This window comes from Dendrobium catenatum, unplaced genomic scaffold (genome assembly GCF_001605985.2).
Source record: "Dendrobium catenatum unplaced genomic scaffold, ASM160598v2 fragScaff_scaffold_1656, whole genome shotgun sequence".
NCBI classification, from domain to species: domain Eukaryota; kingdom Viridiplantae; phylum Streptophyta; class Magnoliopsida; order Asparagales; family Orchidaceae; genus Dendrobium; species Dendrobium catenatum.
This window is the reverse complement of record NW_021320118.1, coordinates 226,814-243,362: the sequence shown is the minus strand read 5'-3', so window position 1 is coordinate 243,362 and position 16,549 is coordinate 226,814. Positions and strand designations below refer to the sequence as shown.

The window sequence follows — 16,549 nt, the reverse complement described above, 5'->3', positions numbered from 1 at the left end:
GCGAAACAAAATATGTCATGTTATCCGGTACATGACGGTATACAACAAAGTTTAGAATCATCATTTATCGGAGGAAGTTGAGGCGAGACCGGAGTGATTGGACCCAGTTATTTTTGCAACAAACTAACATGAAATATTTCATGGACTTGAGAACATGCAGGAAGATCCAATTTATACGCCACTGCACCCATTTTTAAATAACTAGTATAATTATACATGTATTAAATACAGAGCGATAGAATTCAAATAATTAAGTAATATTATAAAATTGCAAATATTAATTAATTAATTTGAAAAAAATTATAAGGAGATGTAATAAATAAATTTATGATTACAAGTAATCTTAACAGCACTTAGATTCCTAATTTAAAACAAATACATTTAAGATTTTAATAAAATAACAATAAAAAATGTGGGATTAAGACAAAGTTAATAACACTGTGAAAACTTTGCATTGGAATATTCTAAAAAAATGATAATGATTGAATTTGATGATTTTAGATGTGTTTTTATTGGAGTGTAATATATAAATAATGTATATTATATCCATCTTAAAAAATATTTAAGAACTTTAATATTAATCATAATAAAAAATTTAGTAGAAGTATCGTGTCTAGGGGTGTCAATTCGGGTCAACGGGTCGGGTTCGGGTCGAACCCGGAACTGACCCGACACTGTTCGGGTCAACCCGAACCCGACTCGTTTTTAAAAACGGGTCAGGTTTCTTTTTAATATGTTTAGAAGATATGTAAATCAATGTCTGATCATAAAACAATAATAATAATAATAACAATAATTTTATTTAAATAAAATATGTTGAATATATCAATAAATGAAACGCTGTCATTGTTGGGTTCCAAGTCCTGTATGAGAAAAGTGGAGGGTTATGTTAGATAGTCGACAATCAATATGAAACTCTTCGAATAATCATGACATGAATCATATAATAATTGTGTTAAGGTTAGAGCGTTCCTTGAAAGCGATATGTTGTATGACTTGAATACACTAAAAAAATTAGCGTCGATCAATTTTTTTAAGATTCTTATTTAAAAAATGGTCAATAAAAATTAGCTCATAATTAATTATTTAAAATATTTTAAAATAAATTTAATAAAATTATTTATTTTAGTATATAACAAAATTCATTTTAAAATAAATTTAAGAAATTTATGAATCGCACTTCTGAAGAATTGATTGTATTCCGAAGTCCCGAACATGCATAAGTAGTCCATGTCATGCCCACCCACATCGGCCTTAAAATTGGCGGGAAAGCTCCGATGCCATCACTCTCGCGACTCGAGCCCTCGACACACTCCCGTCTATCTTCTCTCTGCCACCGCGCTATCACAATATTTCTCTTCGGCCCTTCCAGTCCCTCGCAATGGAATCAATTCTGAAGGTAAGGGTTTCGAAGAAATCTGTTTGGGGATTCTTTCTTTATTTCGTTGTTTTGAAGTTTGATTTATATTGAAATTAATGAGAGCATGACAAGCCCTCTCTTTTCGTCGTGCTATGGCAGCATAATTTTGGTTATTCCCAGTTTCGTCCATCTCAGAAGGAGATCATACAGAAAGTTCTAGAGGGAACAGATTGCTTGGTGGTTATGGCTACTGGAGGTGGAAAATCGCTATGGTATGTGAGATTTTCGCTCGCCCTGGCTCATATTTGCTGCCCAATTATCGACAAACTTCGTCGTCTTTTATTGCCAAAAAAAGTGAACAAAATCTGATTTTGCAACTATGAAGATTCTATTTGACATATTTTGTAAATGATATGACGACTGATTCATTCTTTGATGCATGTGTCCTATGAAACCGTTTACTTATTATTAGGGCAGATGGATTTTATTTTTGTGGGAAGGGTGAGCGCTCGCTTTTCTTTCCTTCAGTTGCTGTTACCCATTTCACATATCTAGCAATCAATAAACTGAAAAGGAAGGGTTTTGTTTCTGTGAAAAATTTTCAATTCCTTTTTTGGACGTTGCTATAGAAATTTTTAATTTGAAACATGTTAATTAGGAAGTTGGGTGATGTAGAATGGTGCTCGGGAAGATGGTTTATTACTCAGGGGAGCATGAGGGGTACTCCTTTAAGCAATATAGACCTGCGATGTCGAATAATATCATGTTGAAGTGAAAGATAATAGAACAGAGGAGAGAAACAAAGAATAAAGAGGAAAATGAATTGTATTGAATGAATTCAATCTGTGTACAGCTGATGTATATATAGAGGTTAAACTAACTAGAGAATACAAAGAGTGAATGAGAAAATGACATGCGTATGTGAGCTAACAGGCCCCCTCAAATTAAACAGTCATGCGTTGAATGGTTAATTTGAAGCGAAGGTCTTCAAATCTAGTAAGCGGAAGTGGTTTGGTAAGGATATCTGCAATTTGACCTGTCGAGTTGATATGCGAGATGGAGATAGCGTTTGCTGTCATGTGTTCTCGAGTGAAATGAAAGTCAATTTCAATGTGCTTTGTACGGGCATGAAAGACCAGGTTATTGGCAATGACAATTGCGGAGGTGTTGTCGCAAGATATGTTCGTGGGTCCTTGTTGAGGAATTTTAAGTTCTGCTATGAGTTGTCGAAGCCAAAGAACATCTGCGGTGGCTGAGGATAGAGATCTGTATCCAGCTTCAGTGGTGGACTTGGCGACTGTAGCTTGTTTCTTGACCAACCAAGAGATGAAATTCTTGCCAAGGAATGTGCAATGTCCGGATATAGATTTTCTGTCTTGTGAGTCTGTTGCCCAATCAGCGTCCGTGTACGATCAAAGCTGCAGATCTCCAATTGTTAGTGGTAAATCAAAATGAGATGTACCTTTGATGTATCGTAGAAGCCGTTTGAGAATTTGAAAGTCCTGATTAGTCGAAGAGTGCATGTGCTGACATATGTAGTTTGTGGCGAAGGCGATGTCGGGTCTGGTGATAGCTAGATACTGCAGTGATCCCGCTAGTTTGTGATAATTTTGCGGATCGGAGTAAAGCTGATTTGAGATGTTGGAGGCTGTGGATTTGGGTGTGATTGGCATTGGCGCTGGTTTAAAGTCAACAAATCCGGCATTTTGAAGAATTGTGTTGGCATAGTGTTGTTGGCTGAGGAAGAAGCCGTTTGGATTGCGGGTAATCTGGATACCGAGAAACACTAAAGCTTCGCCCAATTGTTTGAGTTTAAAGTTGGATTGCAGTCGCTCTAAGAGTCATTGAATTGTGAATGAATCATCGCCTATAATTAAAATATCATCAACGTAAATTAAAATATATAGTTCAATATTGTCGTGGTGATATAAAAGAAGAGAGGGATCAGAACGACTAAACTCGAATCCGAATTGTTGTAGAAAATTGGTGAGTTTGTGAAACCAATGGAGAGGAGCTTGCTTGAGTCCGTATAATGATTTGCGAAGTTTGCATACGTGGTTGGGGAATTGAGTGTCGGCAAATCCGGGTGGCTATTTCATGTATATTTCTTCATTAAGGTCACCGTGCAAAAATGCGTATGCCACGTCCAATTGTTTGACTGACCATTGTCTGTGAAGGGCCAAAGTTAGAAGAATTCGAATGGTAGGCATTTTTTGTGACTGGACTGAAGGTTTCATTATAGTTTATTCCACATTGTTGAGTGTAGCCCTGAGCCACTAGTCTAGCTTTATACCGATCAATGTGACCGTTGGGAAGAGTTTTAATGCGAAAGGTCCATTTACAGCCCAAGATTGGTTGGTCCGGTGGTGGGGGGACTAGTGACCAGGTGCCCTGTTGCTGTAATGCCAAAAATTCGGACGACATGGCAGATCACCATTGGGTTAATTTGGCAGCTTGGGAGTAAGTAGTGGGAATGGAGGGATTGTGTTGAGTTATGAATAGATCAAGAATTCGCTTGGGTTTGGTTATGCCTGACTTTGATCCAGTTTGCATCTGATGACTTGGAATGGAAGTTGGAATATTATTGGATGGAGCAGATATAATGGAAGAAGAAGATGTGAAGGTATGAGGGAGAGATGGTAATGTAGAGATAGGATCAGTAGTTATAGATGTTGAGGGAATATGAGAGGTAGAGATAGAGGTTGGGATAAGAAGGAGAGGGGAAACAGGAGTTGGAGTGGAATTTGTAGAAGTGACGGTATGAGAGGATTTGAAAGGAAAGTCTTGTTCATGAAAGACCACATGCCTTGAGATGTGAATTTGATTTGTGGAAGTGTTGAGACAGCGATAACCCTTGTGAGATGAAGAGTAGCCTAAGAATATGTAGGCTTGAGAGCGAGGTGATAATTTGTTGGGAGCGTAAGGCTGAAGCCACGGAAAGCATAAGCAGCCGAAGGTGCGGAGATGCTTGTAATTGGGCAGTTTTCCATGGAGTTTTTGATGATGAATTTGAAGTGAGATAGATTTGGAGGTAAGGTGGTTTATAAGATAGTTTGATGTGGTGATGGCTTCAGCCCAAAAGGATGTGGGAAGACCCGAGGTGTGGAGGAGGGGTATGGGATGTGTCGAGCAAATGACGATGCTTTCTTTCCGCGATTCCGTTTTGCTCAGGAGTATGAGGGCGGCTGATTTGATGATTAATGCCGTGAGACTGAAGGAATTCTTTGAATAGGTTGCTGGTGTATTCGCCGACTCCATCGGAGCGGAACGTTTGAGGTATTGCATGAAACTTATTTTTGATAAGTAGACAAATTTTTAAAGTGAGTGAAGGTTTCTTGTTTGGTATGCATAAGAAACAACCATGAAAATCTGGTAAAGTTGTCAATGAAGATAACATAAAATTTTTATTCATTTAAAGAGGATTGCGGAGTAGGACCCCAAACGTCAGAGTGAATAATTTGAAATGGACGAGAGGAAACTGAAATGCTTTTATTGAAAGGTAATTTGTGACTTTTAGCCACATTACAAGAAATGCAAACATAAACATATAAAGGACTACGCAAATCTTGAATATAAGGAGCTAAATAAGATAAAATACTGTGATGAGGATGGCCTAGCCGAGAGTGCCAGACAGAGGAGGAAACCATGGATTCTTGAAGAGCAGTTTTAGTCGTGGGAACCATGGTGGATATCTGATATAGGCCGTCATAAAGATGACCACGAAGGAGTGGATTATTGTCCTGAAGATTCGTAATGATGAAGCCGTTAGCATTAAAAGAAATGGAAACTTGATTATCATTGGTCAATTTAGAGATGGAAAGAAGATTGTGTTTTAAGGAAGGAACATGTAAAAGGTTATGAAGATATAGCTTATGAGCCGAATCTGGTAGAGGTAGAATTCCTTGTCCGGTGTTGTGGATCGGAATAGTTGAGCCTTTAGCAATGGAAACGGAATCGGCACCGGTGTAGGGGGATGAGTGCTGTAGATTGGCAAGATCGTGAGTTAGATGAGTAGAAGCTCCGGTATCAAGGATCCAATCATGAGATTGTGTGGAGTATTGTTGTGTAATCATGGCACGAGGTGTCCAAGAAGTTGTTGGCTTGTATTTGGAGTTGCATCTATGCTAACAGTTGAGGGCAGAATGCCCGATTTTTCCACATATTTGGCAGATTGGGCGAGTGGCATTGTTGCTAGACGTTTGCGGAGAGGAGTTTTGCCCAGGTGGATGGGAGTTGAAGTTGCGGCAAGGTTGTCTAGAGGAGCCGCGGTTCTTTGAGTTGGATGTACGATTTGAGTATAAAGCTGTCTGGTCGGAGCTGGGATTGGATTCCTTGAGTTTTTCATTGTGTATGTTGATCTCTTCGTTGCAAAGAAGTGAGTAAAGAACGTCGAGATCGATAGGATGCAACGATGTTCTGATGGCAGTCTTGAATGAGTTGTAGGCGGAGGGGAGACCATTGAGAATATAGATGATGATGTCTTCAGTGTCAATCTTGGAGCCGGCTGCGGCGATGTGGTCAACAATGGTTTTGATTTTAGCTAGATATTGTTGCATCAAACACTCTTTCATCTGAACGTTATGGAGTTCTTGCTTGAGTTGGATCACCCTAGAGCAATTTGTAGGTTGTAATCGGCGTTCAAGAACTACCCAAATTTTGTGAGCAGTGGAGAGAAATTGAACGTATGGGAGGATGGAAGGGGAGATAGTGGAAATAAGTGCGGAAACAAGATTCCGATCGATTAATTGCCAAAGATTGTAATCAGATTTGGATGGATCGGTAGGTGGAGTGTTTGTGCCGGCTAGATGACCGGCGAATCCATTAGCAGTGAAGTGTTGAAGGAGTTGAAGACGCCAAATGGCATAGGTGTCGGTCGTAAGTTGAGTAGGAATCAAATTCTTGAGGTTTGAGATCAAGAATTTGAGGGGAGCCGGCACAATGTACTCGGAGAGGGCGGTGGAGAGATCAGACGTTTGCGTTTGTGATGTTGCTGAGCTTTGGTCCGCCATAGGTTGGAGGGGTGAAATAGATACATGATTTGACCAATAGGAGCAGATTTGCGAAGGTTTCAACAACCCGAGAAAGGAGAAGGAGAGTATTGTAGGAGATTCTTGATAGATGAGTGGATACCGAAATAAGAGGGAGAGAGATATTGCGGACTGGAAGCCGTGAGAAAGAATGAAGAGGCAGAGAAGTCGTGAGAGGATGGGAATCTTCACTTCGTGAGGGGTGGAGAACGGAGGAGCAATAGAGGCGCAAGAACGGTGCAGGATCGGAGGAGGAAGATCAATGACAGCGGTGCATCTTGAGAGAGGATGTGATCTTCTTGAGTGAGATGGGATGGATAAGGCAGCTCAGTGTTCAGTCCTGGAAGTGGAGACGGGTGGAAGCAATGCTTGGGCCTTGCAATTGCACGTGAGAGAGGGAGGCAGAGAGATAGGGCCTTCCGGCTGGGCGTCTTCGAACAAGAGGAGCAAGAACGGTGCGAGTCGAGTTCTATGATACCATGAAAGATAATAGAACAGAGGAGAGAAACAGAGAATAAAGAGGAAAATGAATTTTATTGAATGAATTCAATATGTGTACAGCTGATGTATATATAGAGGTTAAACTAACTAGAGAATACAAAGAGCGAATGAGAAAATGACATGTGTACATATATTTGAGCTAACATGTAGTTCTGAATGTCATGAATGAAGGCGACAAATTGAATTTGTGATGGTTGGATTGATGGGAACAATAATTGTTGCTCGTATTTGGGGCCTCAGACAATGGTGATGATGCCTTGCCATTTTGTTATTGATGTATTTCTATCCTTGAAAGCAATTGTTTTTTGCAAATGGATATCAAAATTAAGGTATATGGAGGTCACAATGATTATGGGATGTTAGAAACTTATCAACAAATTTTCATAATAACAAGTACACTTCAAATCATCGGACAATGCAGATGTGATGTTCTTAGCGAGAGCGAGCCATGAAATCATTTTTGTAGACCCCAAGCAACTAGAGGTGCAGCAGGTCGCCAGCTATTGACTTCTTCTACATGCATGGGTATGGACCTTATGTGAAGAAGGGCTGGTCAAGTGGGTTTGATCTCACATGGTTTGGTTCAGGATGGTCTGTATAGCTATGAATCACACAATCTTGGCTTCCACTGGTTCGTCTCAATAACCTGAACTGGTTGATTGGGATTTCACAGTGTTCCAGGCTTGTTTGGTTTTTGATTTAATTTTTTAAGAATTGACTTCAACATTGGTTTGACTTTGAATTGTCTTAGGACTTGTGCATCACTTGGTAACTGTGATTAATCAAATATAGATTTTGCAAATACCAACACTGGTTAGATGTGGAATTTACATAGCTTTGGAAGAGTGTGTGTCTATGGTAGTGATATCTTGTATTCATGTAAGCTTTCTGTTTCATTTACCACTTTACACAGCAAATTAGGAATTTAATAGAAGTTAATTACTTTTGTAAAATCCCTGTGCCCTAGCTACCAGGTTCCTCCTCTTGTGACTGGAAAGACTGCGGTAGTCATAAGCCCTCTTCTATCCTTGATGCAAGATCAGGTACACACTGTTCTTCTATACTCTTTTATAGCCGTGCAAATTGTGTTTCTGAAGCTACTCTGGTTAACAGGTCATGGCTCTTAAACAACGTGGTATAAAAGCTGAGCATCTTGGAAGTAGTCAAACAGATAAGGATGCTTATTCTCAAGCTGAGAGGGGCGTTTTTGATGTACTATACATGACTCCTGAGAAGGCTTGCTTGCTTCCCACAAGGTTAAAGCCTGATAAGATGCAAAATTTAGTGCATTAACTCCTTACTATTGGCTCTTTTAATCATTGGATCTTTGCATTTTGTTATTGTTAAAAATTGGAGGCTAACTCTGTCATATTGATGCTTTGTGCTTATTAATTTTGAATAGCTTTCTTCTTAAAAGAATATACCAGCTTCTATTTGGCATGACCTTGGATGTTTTTCCTCAGTGTACAAATTAGGAATAGATATCGATATGTGCTCGTGCAGCATTATAATTTTATGCTTAAAAGTCTATGCCTTCAAAGTTTTCCTCTTTGTATTTATAGCATTGCAAATCTGTTTGTGTCAGTAATAAAACAAGAGGACAAAACGACTATTTTCTATGGTCTTTTCTATTCTCTTAACTAAAAAAAAAGAAGATACAAATAAACATGTTGTCTTGTCTTCTTTTTTTTCCTAACTGGTGATGACAGAGCCATTCTATATGATGTTTATTCTAACTTGATTTCTTTGTTCATTTTTTATTTTGTTAAATTTTGACTTTTTTTTTCCCTTTGTTGTTTAGATTTTGGAGTAACCTGCTGAATTCTGGGATCTGCTTGTTAGCTGTCGATGAAGCACACTGCATATCAGAATGGGGTCATGATTTCAGGTTGCCGTTTCTTTTTAATTTTTACTGAACCTACTCACATTTTTCATGTAATTCCTAACTAATTAGTTGGCTTTTCCCTTGGAGCTTTGATGAATACCAAAAATTGTCAGCATTGAGAGAAGTGACTCTAAAATCTTAAATGATTTAATAGCGAAGGAGACATCAAGTCAACTATATTGGTAGATTTTGCACTAGAGGTCAACATATTTGCTTTTGGAAACCAATTTCATTTGTTTCAAGGAGTTAAAATAATTTTTCATCTCATGTGTTGAAATGGGTCTTGTATGTATTCTGGGTATATTATTGATCCAATCTCTTCCTCATCTTGAACATATGGATAAATTTGGTATTTTATCTGCCATGGAGCTCGTATTGAAGAAAAGTTTTGGAAGCAAAATCATGCCATTACCAAAATAAACCATTTTATTTTCAACCGCAAAAATGATGACATCTATCCTTGGCACTCCAACATAAATAGTTCTCTGTAGCTCCACATTGGTAGCAGCAAAAACTGGAATCTGCACTGGGATTTGATAAATTGCCCAAAACTGATATTTTGTCTAGCTTGCACTGAAGATACAAATGAATTAGTTATAATTTAAAAGTTTTCCAGAGCTGATCTTGAGCTTTTGATTGATCAAAATCTTTGATGAAGTTGTCTCAAGGTGGGATCAGCATTAAACAAGGCAAGCTCAACATCCATGCCTATGAATGCATGCGCAAACGTCAAGCTTGTATCTACGAATGAATATATGTATTTCGCTTTTTTGGTATTGAAGTGATCATCTCAAGTTTCGCCTCTATTGCATGCTTTAGTTGATAAGTTTGTACACTGGATTTAGGAAGTTGCTATTTTATCTTGCTGTATTAGTTTCTGTTAATATAAGCTGTAGATGGAAGGCGGTCGAATAAATGCAGAATCCCGAATTCCTCTAAATCACTCACAAATTTAGGTGGGATTCCTTCTAGTCATCCACTAATCTTGGAATAGTTTTATGTTATATCTCTCTCTCTCTCTCTCTCTATATATATATATATATATATATATATATAATAGCACATTATTGTTATTATTTTTAGAATAAGAGTATATTTTGTTTCCTTGTATGTCTATTGCATCCATTATCATAAATAGTGTGTAGCCTATATCACAACAATGAGAAAAATAGAAGATTTTGTTTTTCATGTTATCAGAGCAAGGCTCACTACATTTTCTTTGTATTTGAAAATCCTATAATGACTCTACTCTTATCTTGGGTTTCCTTAATAAAGAGAGACATACCTTTGTCATCCACCGCAAAATCGCCAAATAGATCTTGAAATCGTGCCTAGCAAATCTTTTGACTTTGACTTTGACATCAACCTTGACCTTGCCTGTGACTACTGCTTTTATTCGCAAGTATTGGCTCCCAATCTCCCAAATTGCTTTATCCTTTCTGCATCTACCTAGAAGGAATTCATCTCAATCTACCTTATATACTCCCAAATTCCCTCTTGGCCATACTTGTATACAAGCTCTTGTTCGCACAAAAATGTGCTCACTTGAATGCCTGTGCATCTACTCGACCTACTTTCATGAATGCATGGCCGAGGAAGCTCGACTCTGTTGACCCGCTTACTGTAGCAAACAGAAACGAAAAAAAAAAATGTTACGTACCTCTATGGACGCCGCCCTAACATGATTCAACGCGGCCATGATTTCTGCGATCTCGTCGTCCTCTTACACGACCAATGTCACCTCACACAAGATCGGGTCTTGGCATTAAAATGAGACCGAGCTCTCATTCCCGGTCTCTGGCTCTCCCGCGCTCACTCTCCGATCTCTCATCTCTCCCTTCCCGTGGCTTCTTTTGCTCCTTCGTACTGCTTGATTGTGCTTCGACGACGACGTGCCCTTCGAGTCGGATTGGAGGTTACGACACTTTGAGTGGAAGCAACATCGCTCCTTCGGCTCCTTAGGCGCTGTCCGGCTCCTCTCTTGGAACAACTTTCCCTACCTGCTGAATCGAAAGTCACGACGCTTTGGTCGGAACCGGCAAGGAAACTCGTTTCTTCTCCCGTTCCTTCCCAGTTGCTCGGCTTCGTGACTTCAACGACTTCCCCTCCCGACCGGACCGTAAGCTACGACATTTTAATCGGAAGAAGAGACGGGAGTGTTGGCTCAAGAAAAATGGCACGAATGCACGAATCCTGCTTTGCAGCTGTAGGATTCCATTTCCCTTAAGTCAGATTGTAATTAACCAGATTTTTCCTGAAGGTAGTGTCAGGGTTTAGAGATCTGGGGTTCTTACTTCCTATGAGCGCAAGCACTCATAGTTAATTACCCATCTTAACACGTAAGAGAGAACTCTCGATTAAGGATGAATATATTTTAGGTATTTTTAGTCTCAAATGGTGGGAAGATGGAGGTAAACCCGATCAAGATCCCATGGTTCCGTCGTCCCGGGTATACCATAGATTTCAATCTACCAACACTAACAATCATTGACTATAGTGTCCAAGGAATCTGATTAGCAGCCATGGGTTGCCTCCTCTCAGGGATCCCGAGTAGATTGAAGTGCTTAGATGTTGATTTTAGTTTTAATTTAATTTGAGTTGGGGCTTACTACTTCTTTAAAGGTTGCCCATTAATTTGTTTAGTTTGGGGCTTACGGCTCCAATTAGGAGTTGCCCGTTAATTTTGGTTGGATAGGTCTTATGGCTTCCTTAGAAGTTGCCTAACGGTGGGTCTTACGACCTAGCCCTGTAAGCTAAGCGGCCCAAGTTGTGGGTCTTACAACATAGTCCTTTAGACTAGGATGCCCAAGAATTTTAATTGTTTGTGTAGGACTTATGGCTTCCCTTAGGAAGTAGCCTGAAAAGCGGGTCTTACAACTTAATCGCTTTAGACTAAGATGCCCATAGGTTTAAATTTGATTGTTTGAGGTTTAGGATCATTGCTATTTATTTTTACAATTTTCCTAAAATGTGGGGCTTACGACTTCAGTAAGAAGTTGCCCGAAAGCGGGTCTTACAACCTAATCCTATAGACTAGGATAACCAAGTGAGGGGTCTAGGTTTATATTATCACCTAAACACTTCCCTCAGATGTCATACGTACGGCTTCTATTAGAAGTGGCCTGGTTTTTAATTGGGTTTAGGGGTTAGGTCAATTTTACCTAAAACTTTCCCCTAAAATCGGGATTACTACTTTCTTACGAAAGTTGTTGAATAATGGGTCTTACAACCTAATTCTTATAAATCAGGCTGCCCAAAGATTTTGAATTTGATTGTTTGTTTGTAGGTATTCGTAGCCAGTGGTTGCAGTAGTTGAGGCTTATAGTTGCAAAAGATAGAGCCCACAAGTAGCTATAGAAGCTTGTACAAGAGAGCTTTGGAGAGCAGTTTGTAGAGTTCAGTTTGAGAATTTTGATAGAGCAATTTGTACAAGAGATTTGAGGAGTTGGCAATCAAAGTTATACATGTCATTTAGAGAAAACTTCTCTTCCTCCCTTTTTTTATTTACTGCATTTTTATTTTATGATTTTCTCATTTGATTAATCAAATAATCAATCAATAAACCAACTCTAAATTTCATTGGTCTCAAAACTTTTTAAATAACTCTCGGGTTTTAAAACTTTTAGAATTTAAAACTCTCTCAAATTTGAAATGCTCTTATATATTTAAAAAGCTCCTGAATTTTATATAATTAAATTAGTTTTGAAATAATTTATCACGATTTTTGCTACCTCAATAATTAGAGGGAGAGAGATGATGTTTTGAAGATTAGAGACCTCAAATATTTCAAGGAAAAATAGTATTTGAAATGCCAAAACAATTCAATGTCTTTTATTCAGTTTTACTTGTATTGGAATTTTTTTTTTTTTTTAAAAGATGTCTCATTTAGAGACATTCAAACGATACTTATCGACACGGATTTCTACCCCCACGGCTGCTAACTCAGAGTCGCGTATAGGGGATGCCCCACCGGCCAAGTCGTTAAGGCACTCGCGTCGAGGGTAGCGGGGATAATTTTAAGTTAGAAGTTTATCAACCTTGGGCCCGACGATGTCCGCGCACGAAGGCTTCGATGGCATCGAGGCAAAGAGGATTCTTCTTCATGATAGGCGCTTTTATTCCACTTTTCTTATTTAAATTATTAATAAGTTGACGCGTGTTAATTCTCAAAAAGGGACATTATAATCATATACGCTGTATGGTGGCCGCTCTCCGATCCCCTAATTATACCACTCTAATCACACACACACTCACTCTTACACACACACTACACACACACACCCATTAATTTAAGATAATTAATGAATAGTTTATTAAAATTGGTTGTGTAATGGTAAAAGATACACTTAAGCATCATATAATTAATCCTAATTAAATTAATAGTACTTAATCAAGGATAATTGGAATATCCTTAGTAAATCACTCGGAATTAATTAAAAATGTAATTTTATATTAAGTATTATGGTGGCTAAGTAATTAATTCACGCATGTGTAATCAATAATAATTTAAATTACAATAGTTAACTGGCTAATATAATTAAAAATATATATAATTAAGCTATTAGACATTAAAGATAGAGATTAATTCGATACTTTATTTTTATCCCCATTTTATTTGCTCTTCAATACCCTTATAATGCCGGCGAGGCGGGTGTTACGGGTTACTTTGGACCGTAACACGAGAACGCATAACGACCGTATGACACGCAGACAGGCGATAAAAGTTACTTACACCATTTGTCAACTGAAGATTGGAAGCTTGTCTCGAATCTTCTCTTTTGCTTCTTCCGATCCATAGTGCGGGTACGCAAAGTCAGCAAATCTTTCCGACAAAGTTTGAAAGAGAAATCGATCCTCACAAGGCACGGTTCCATTAGAAACTAGGACGAGGAATTAGAAAGCTCGAACCGGTTATTCAATACTAGTTGCAAAGGATTGAACACAGGACGAAAGTATATATGAAGCAAATTCGAAAGGAGATGGAATAGAGGTTTATCGTTAAACATCAGCGGTAGCGTAGCTCCCCTTGTTGACCTGTAATAAAAAAAAGTAGAACAACCTAAAATTTTAATCATACTAAAGCGAGCCCAGTGCCTACTCTAATGCCATTATTAGCCGCGCGTCGCGTAAATCACCTCCCTAGTACCATACATTATTCACTCGCATACCCCCGCGTTGGCAAGTTGGTCCCCGCTACTATCAAATCATAACGACGATTCACGCACCAGCCGACTCCTTCCCTATGACACACGAGACCCAGATCGCAAACACTTGGGTCGATTAAGTCCCTCTCACAGACATACCAATCATCATCACTACACACAATACTAAGGCACTCATCACGCTCAAAGATGAGACGCAGACAGAGAAGTTTCATATTTAATCATTAAGGCAGTACTCTCAAATCTTGAGCGTTCTAGGAATCAGATGGATGCTATAGCCCTTTATTGGGTTATTACTGGGACTGTAAATAATACCGTGAGTCTCTCTTAGGAAAGTAAAAATAGGGCTGCAGAAATGAGGCAGCCCGTCTTTCCTCTAGCGATGGATTAAGACTACTGAATAAAGAGTCGATACGAGCTCGAACTACCCATGCAAAGACAGCATATAACTTGGTGGCGAATCAGTGTGCTAAACACACAACGCGCAGAATATACTGAGATATTTGAGTATTAGCATATTATTATGAAGTGATACTATCGGTGCCGATGTCAAAAGCCAATGAACGGAGAAATGTCATTATTAACAATTAAGGGCATAAAGGTGACCCCGTATGAAAATCGATCGAATCACGTTATTATTTTGCTTGAACAGTAAGTCGTAAATAACAAATAATTAGACAAAGGTTATATGAATGCCAGCAGACAAATAAGAAATTGGGAACCACAGAAAAGAGAATCAGTAGCAAAAAAGAGAAACAACAATAGAAATAGAAGGAAGGGAGATTAGGGAAAAAAGAAGCGAGAGGATATATATTGATAGACGCGAACGATGCGTATATGATAATAGGTTGAATGCCTATTTACACTAAGAAGTGATTAATCTACGACAAATAAAGATTCAAGAGAATCAAAGTACCGACAAAGATGCACAAAGAGATTCTAAATAAGAAATACGACACATAGAGAAAAGAAGCAAGATAAGCCAAAAGAGAAATACCACAAAATCTCACAGAAAATTGCAGGAATTAGTTTAAAGAAATGAATTTTAATCGGCGCATAAACGAATACATTTTAAGAGCAAATCTATCCATGTGCATGATATATGCAAGAGAAGAGAGCGAAGCAAAATAGAAATAAAAAGAGATCGGTGTGAAGATAAGGACGCAGAAAGAAGAAGAGTAAAAGCTGGAATGTAGGAGGAAAAGAAAAGAAGAAGCCAAATTATGAAATAATAAATAAGAGGGTATAGATTCAGTCAGACTCAAAATAAAGAAAAGGAAAGCAAAAGTAAGGAAACCTCTCAGGTTCCAAAAGGAAATATCACAAAGGTTCATGTACTGTCTCAAATAATCTCTGCCCAGTGAGGACATAGGTTAGGTGTACGAGGCATGCAGCTCGGATGAAACCAGGAGGAGAGAGAAGTGATTTTATCATCAAATAGCATTAACAGGAAAAGAGAGAGAAGAAGATAAAAGAGAGAAAAGACGGAAGTGTATCACTATGACTGAGTGGTTTTTTTCGCGCGCAAACTGGCACGCGATGAGATAAAAGGTTATGGTCAAGTGCAAATAGCGTTTACTTTAGAGATAGGGGTGAGGGAAGAGGAAGAAAAAGAAGAAGAAAGAAGAGAAAGGAAGGAGAAGAAGATAAGAAAGACGAGGAACAGAGAAAGCAAGAAACAGAAAAGGAGGAAAGAGGAGAAAAAAAGAGAAGAGAAGAAGAAGAAAAAGGAAAAGAGGAAAAGAGAAAGAAGGAAGAGAAAGAAAGAATAAGGAGAAAGAAGAGAGAGAGAGGAAAGCTGCGGCCCTTGAACTTCCTTTGAGGCTATGAATCAATAAGAATTAGAATCGAGTCACATACAAAAACGCCCCTACCTGTTAGGCGTAAAGAACGGATTTCAAGAAAAAAACCGGTAACTCCTCCCGCGCCTAGAGGTCCAAGGTCCGACCGTAGTCGGCTGTAAGATCTCTCAAAAATTTGGTCTGCTCGCATCATTCTCACATACGTTCACCTAGCTAATATCTTTACGGTCGCCAGCCCCTGCCAGAAGTTCGGACCCTTCTCGTACACTCCAGGACGCTGCAAGCGTCCACCTTGTGGCTAACCGAGAGACTCTCCGCCGCATGACCCTGTAGTTGCATGAGGCCCTTCCCGTGGGCTTCTCCAAGACCTTAGCTTGAAAGGGGGCTATCGCCCGATCATTCCCTTGCCCGCCTCAGTCAGTTTTTATTATATTTGATACGTCTGATACTTATATAATAACCTATATCCATATTACGATCTATAGTTAATATAGAATAATGTTATAATATAATATTATATAACAGAGAGTATATCTAATAGTTATATTAATATAATATATATATATGATATTATATTGATAATAATAATATTTTATAAAATATTATTATTGTTTATTAATATAATGTTAGATAATGAAAAAAAAAAGAAGAAAAAAGAAGTGGTGAGATGATTTCAACAGGTGTCGAAGACCCGCCGTCGTACCTTAGGTCCTGACCGGGATGGTTTAAAATTGAAGACCCTAGCAGTCGATCTTTTGATCCTGGTGGATGGTTTAAAATTGAAGACCCTCGCGCATCGATTCTTTTGAAAA

At 38.6% G+C, this 16,549-nt stretch overlaps 1 protein-coding gene across 3 annotated transcripts in view; it reads left to right on the top strand.

The window, feature by feature from the left end:
* Positions 1 to 1,222: 1,222 nt before the first annotated feature.
* LOC110105795 (ATP-dependent DNA helicase RecQ) overlaps positions 1,223 to 16,549 on the top strand; it is a 63,311-nt gene continuing 47,984 nt past the window's right edge. The window contains exons 1-5 of one of the 3 annotated variants that reach the window (XM_020835439.2): positions 1,223 to 1,399; positions 1,520 to 1,632; positions 7,856 to 7,931; positions 8,002 to 8,144; positions 8,690 to 8,776. In XM_020835439.2, the coding sequence (XP_020691098.1) occupies positions 1,382 to 1,399; positions 1,520 to 1,632; positions 7,856 to 7,931; positions 8,002 to 8,144; positions 8,690 to 8,776 (437 nt within the window). In that variant the 5' untranslated portion in view covers positions 1,223 to 1,381. Of the gene's footprint in view, positions 1,400 to 1,519; positions 1,633 to 7,583; positions 7,768 to 7,855; positions 7,932 to 8,001; positions 8,145 to 8,689; positions 8,777 to 16,549 lie in introns of those variants that run through there. The other 2 variants (XM_028701251.1, XM_028701252.1) reach the window with 2 other exon arrangements.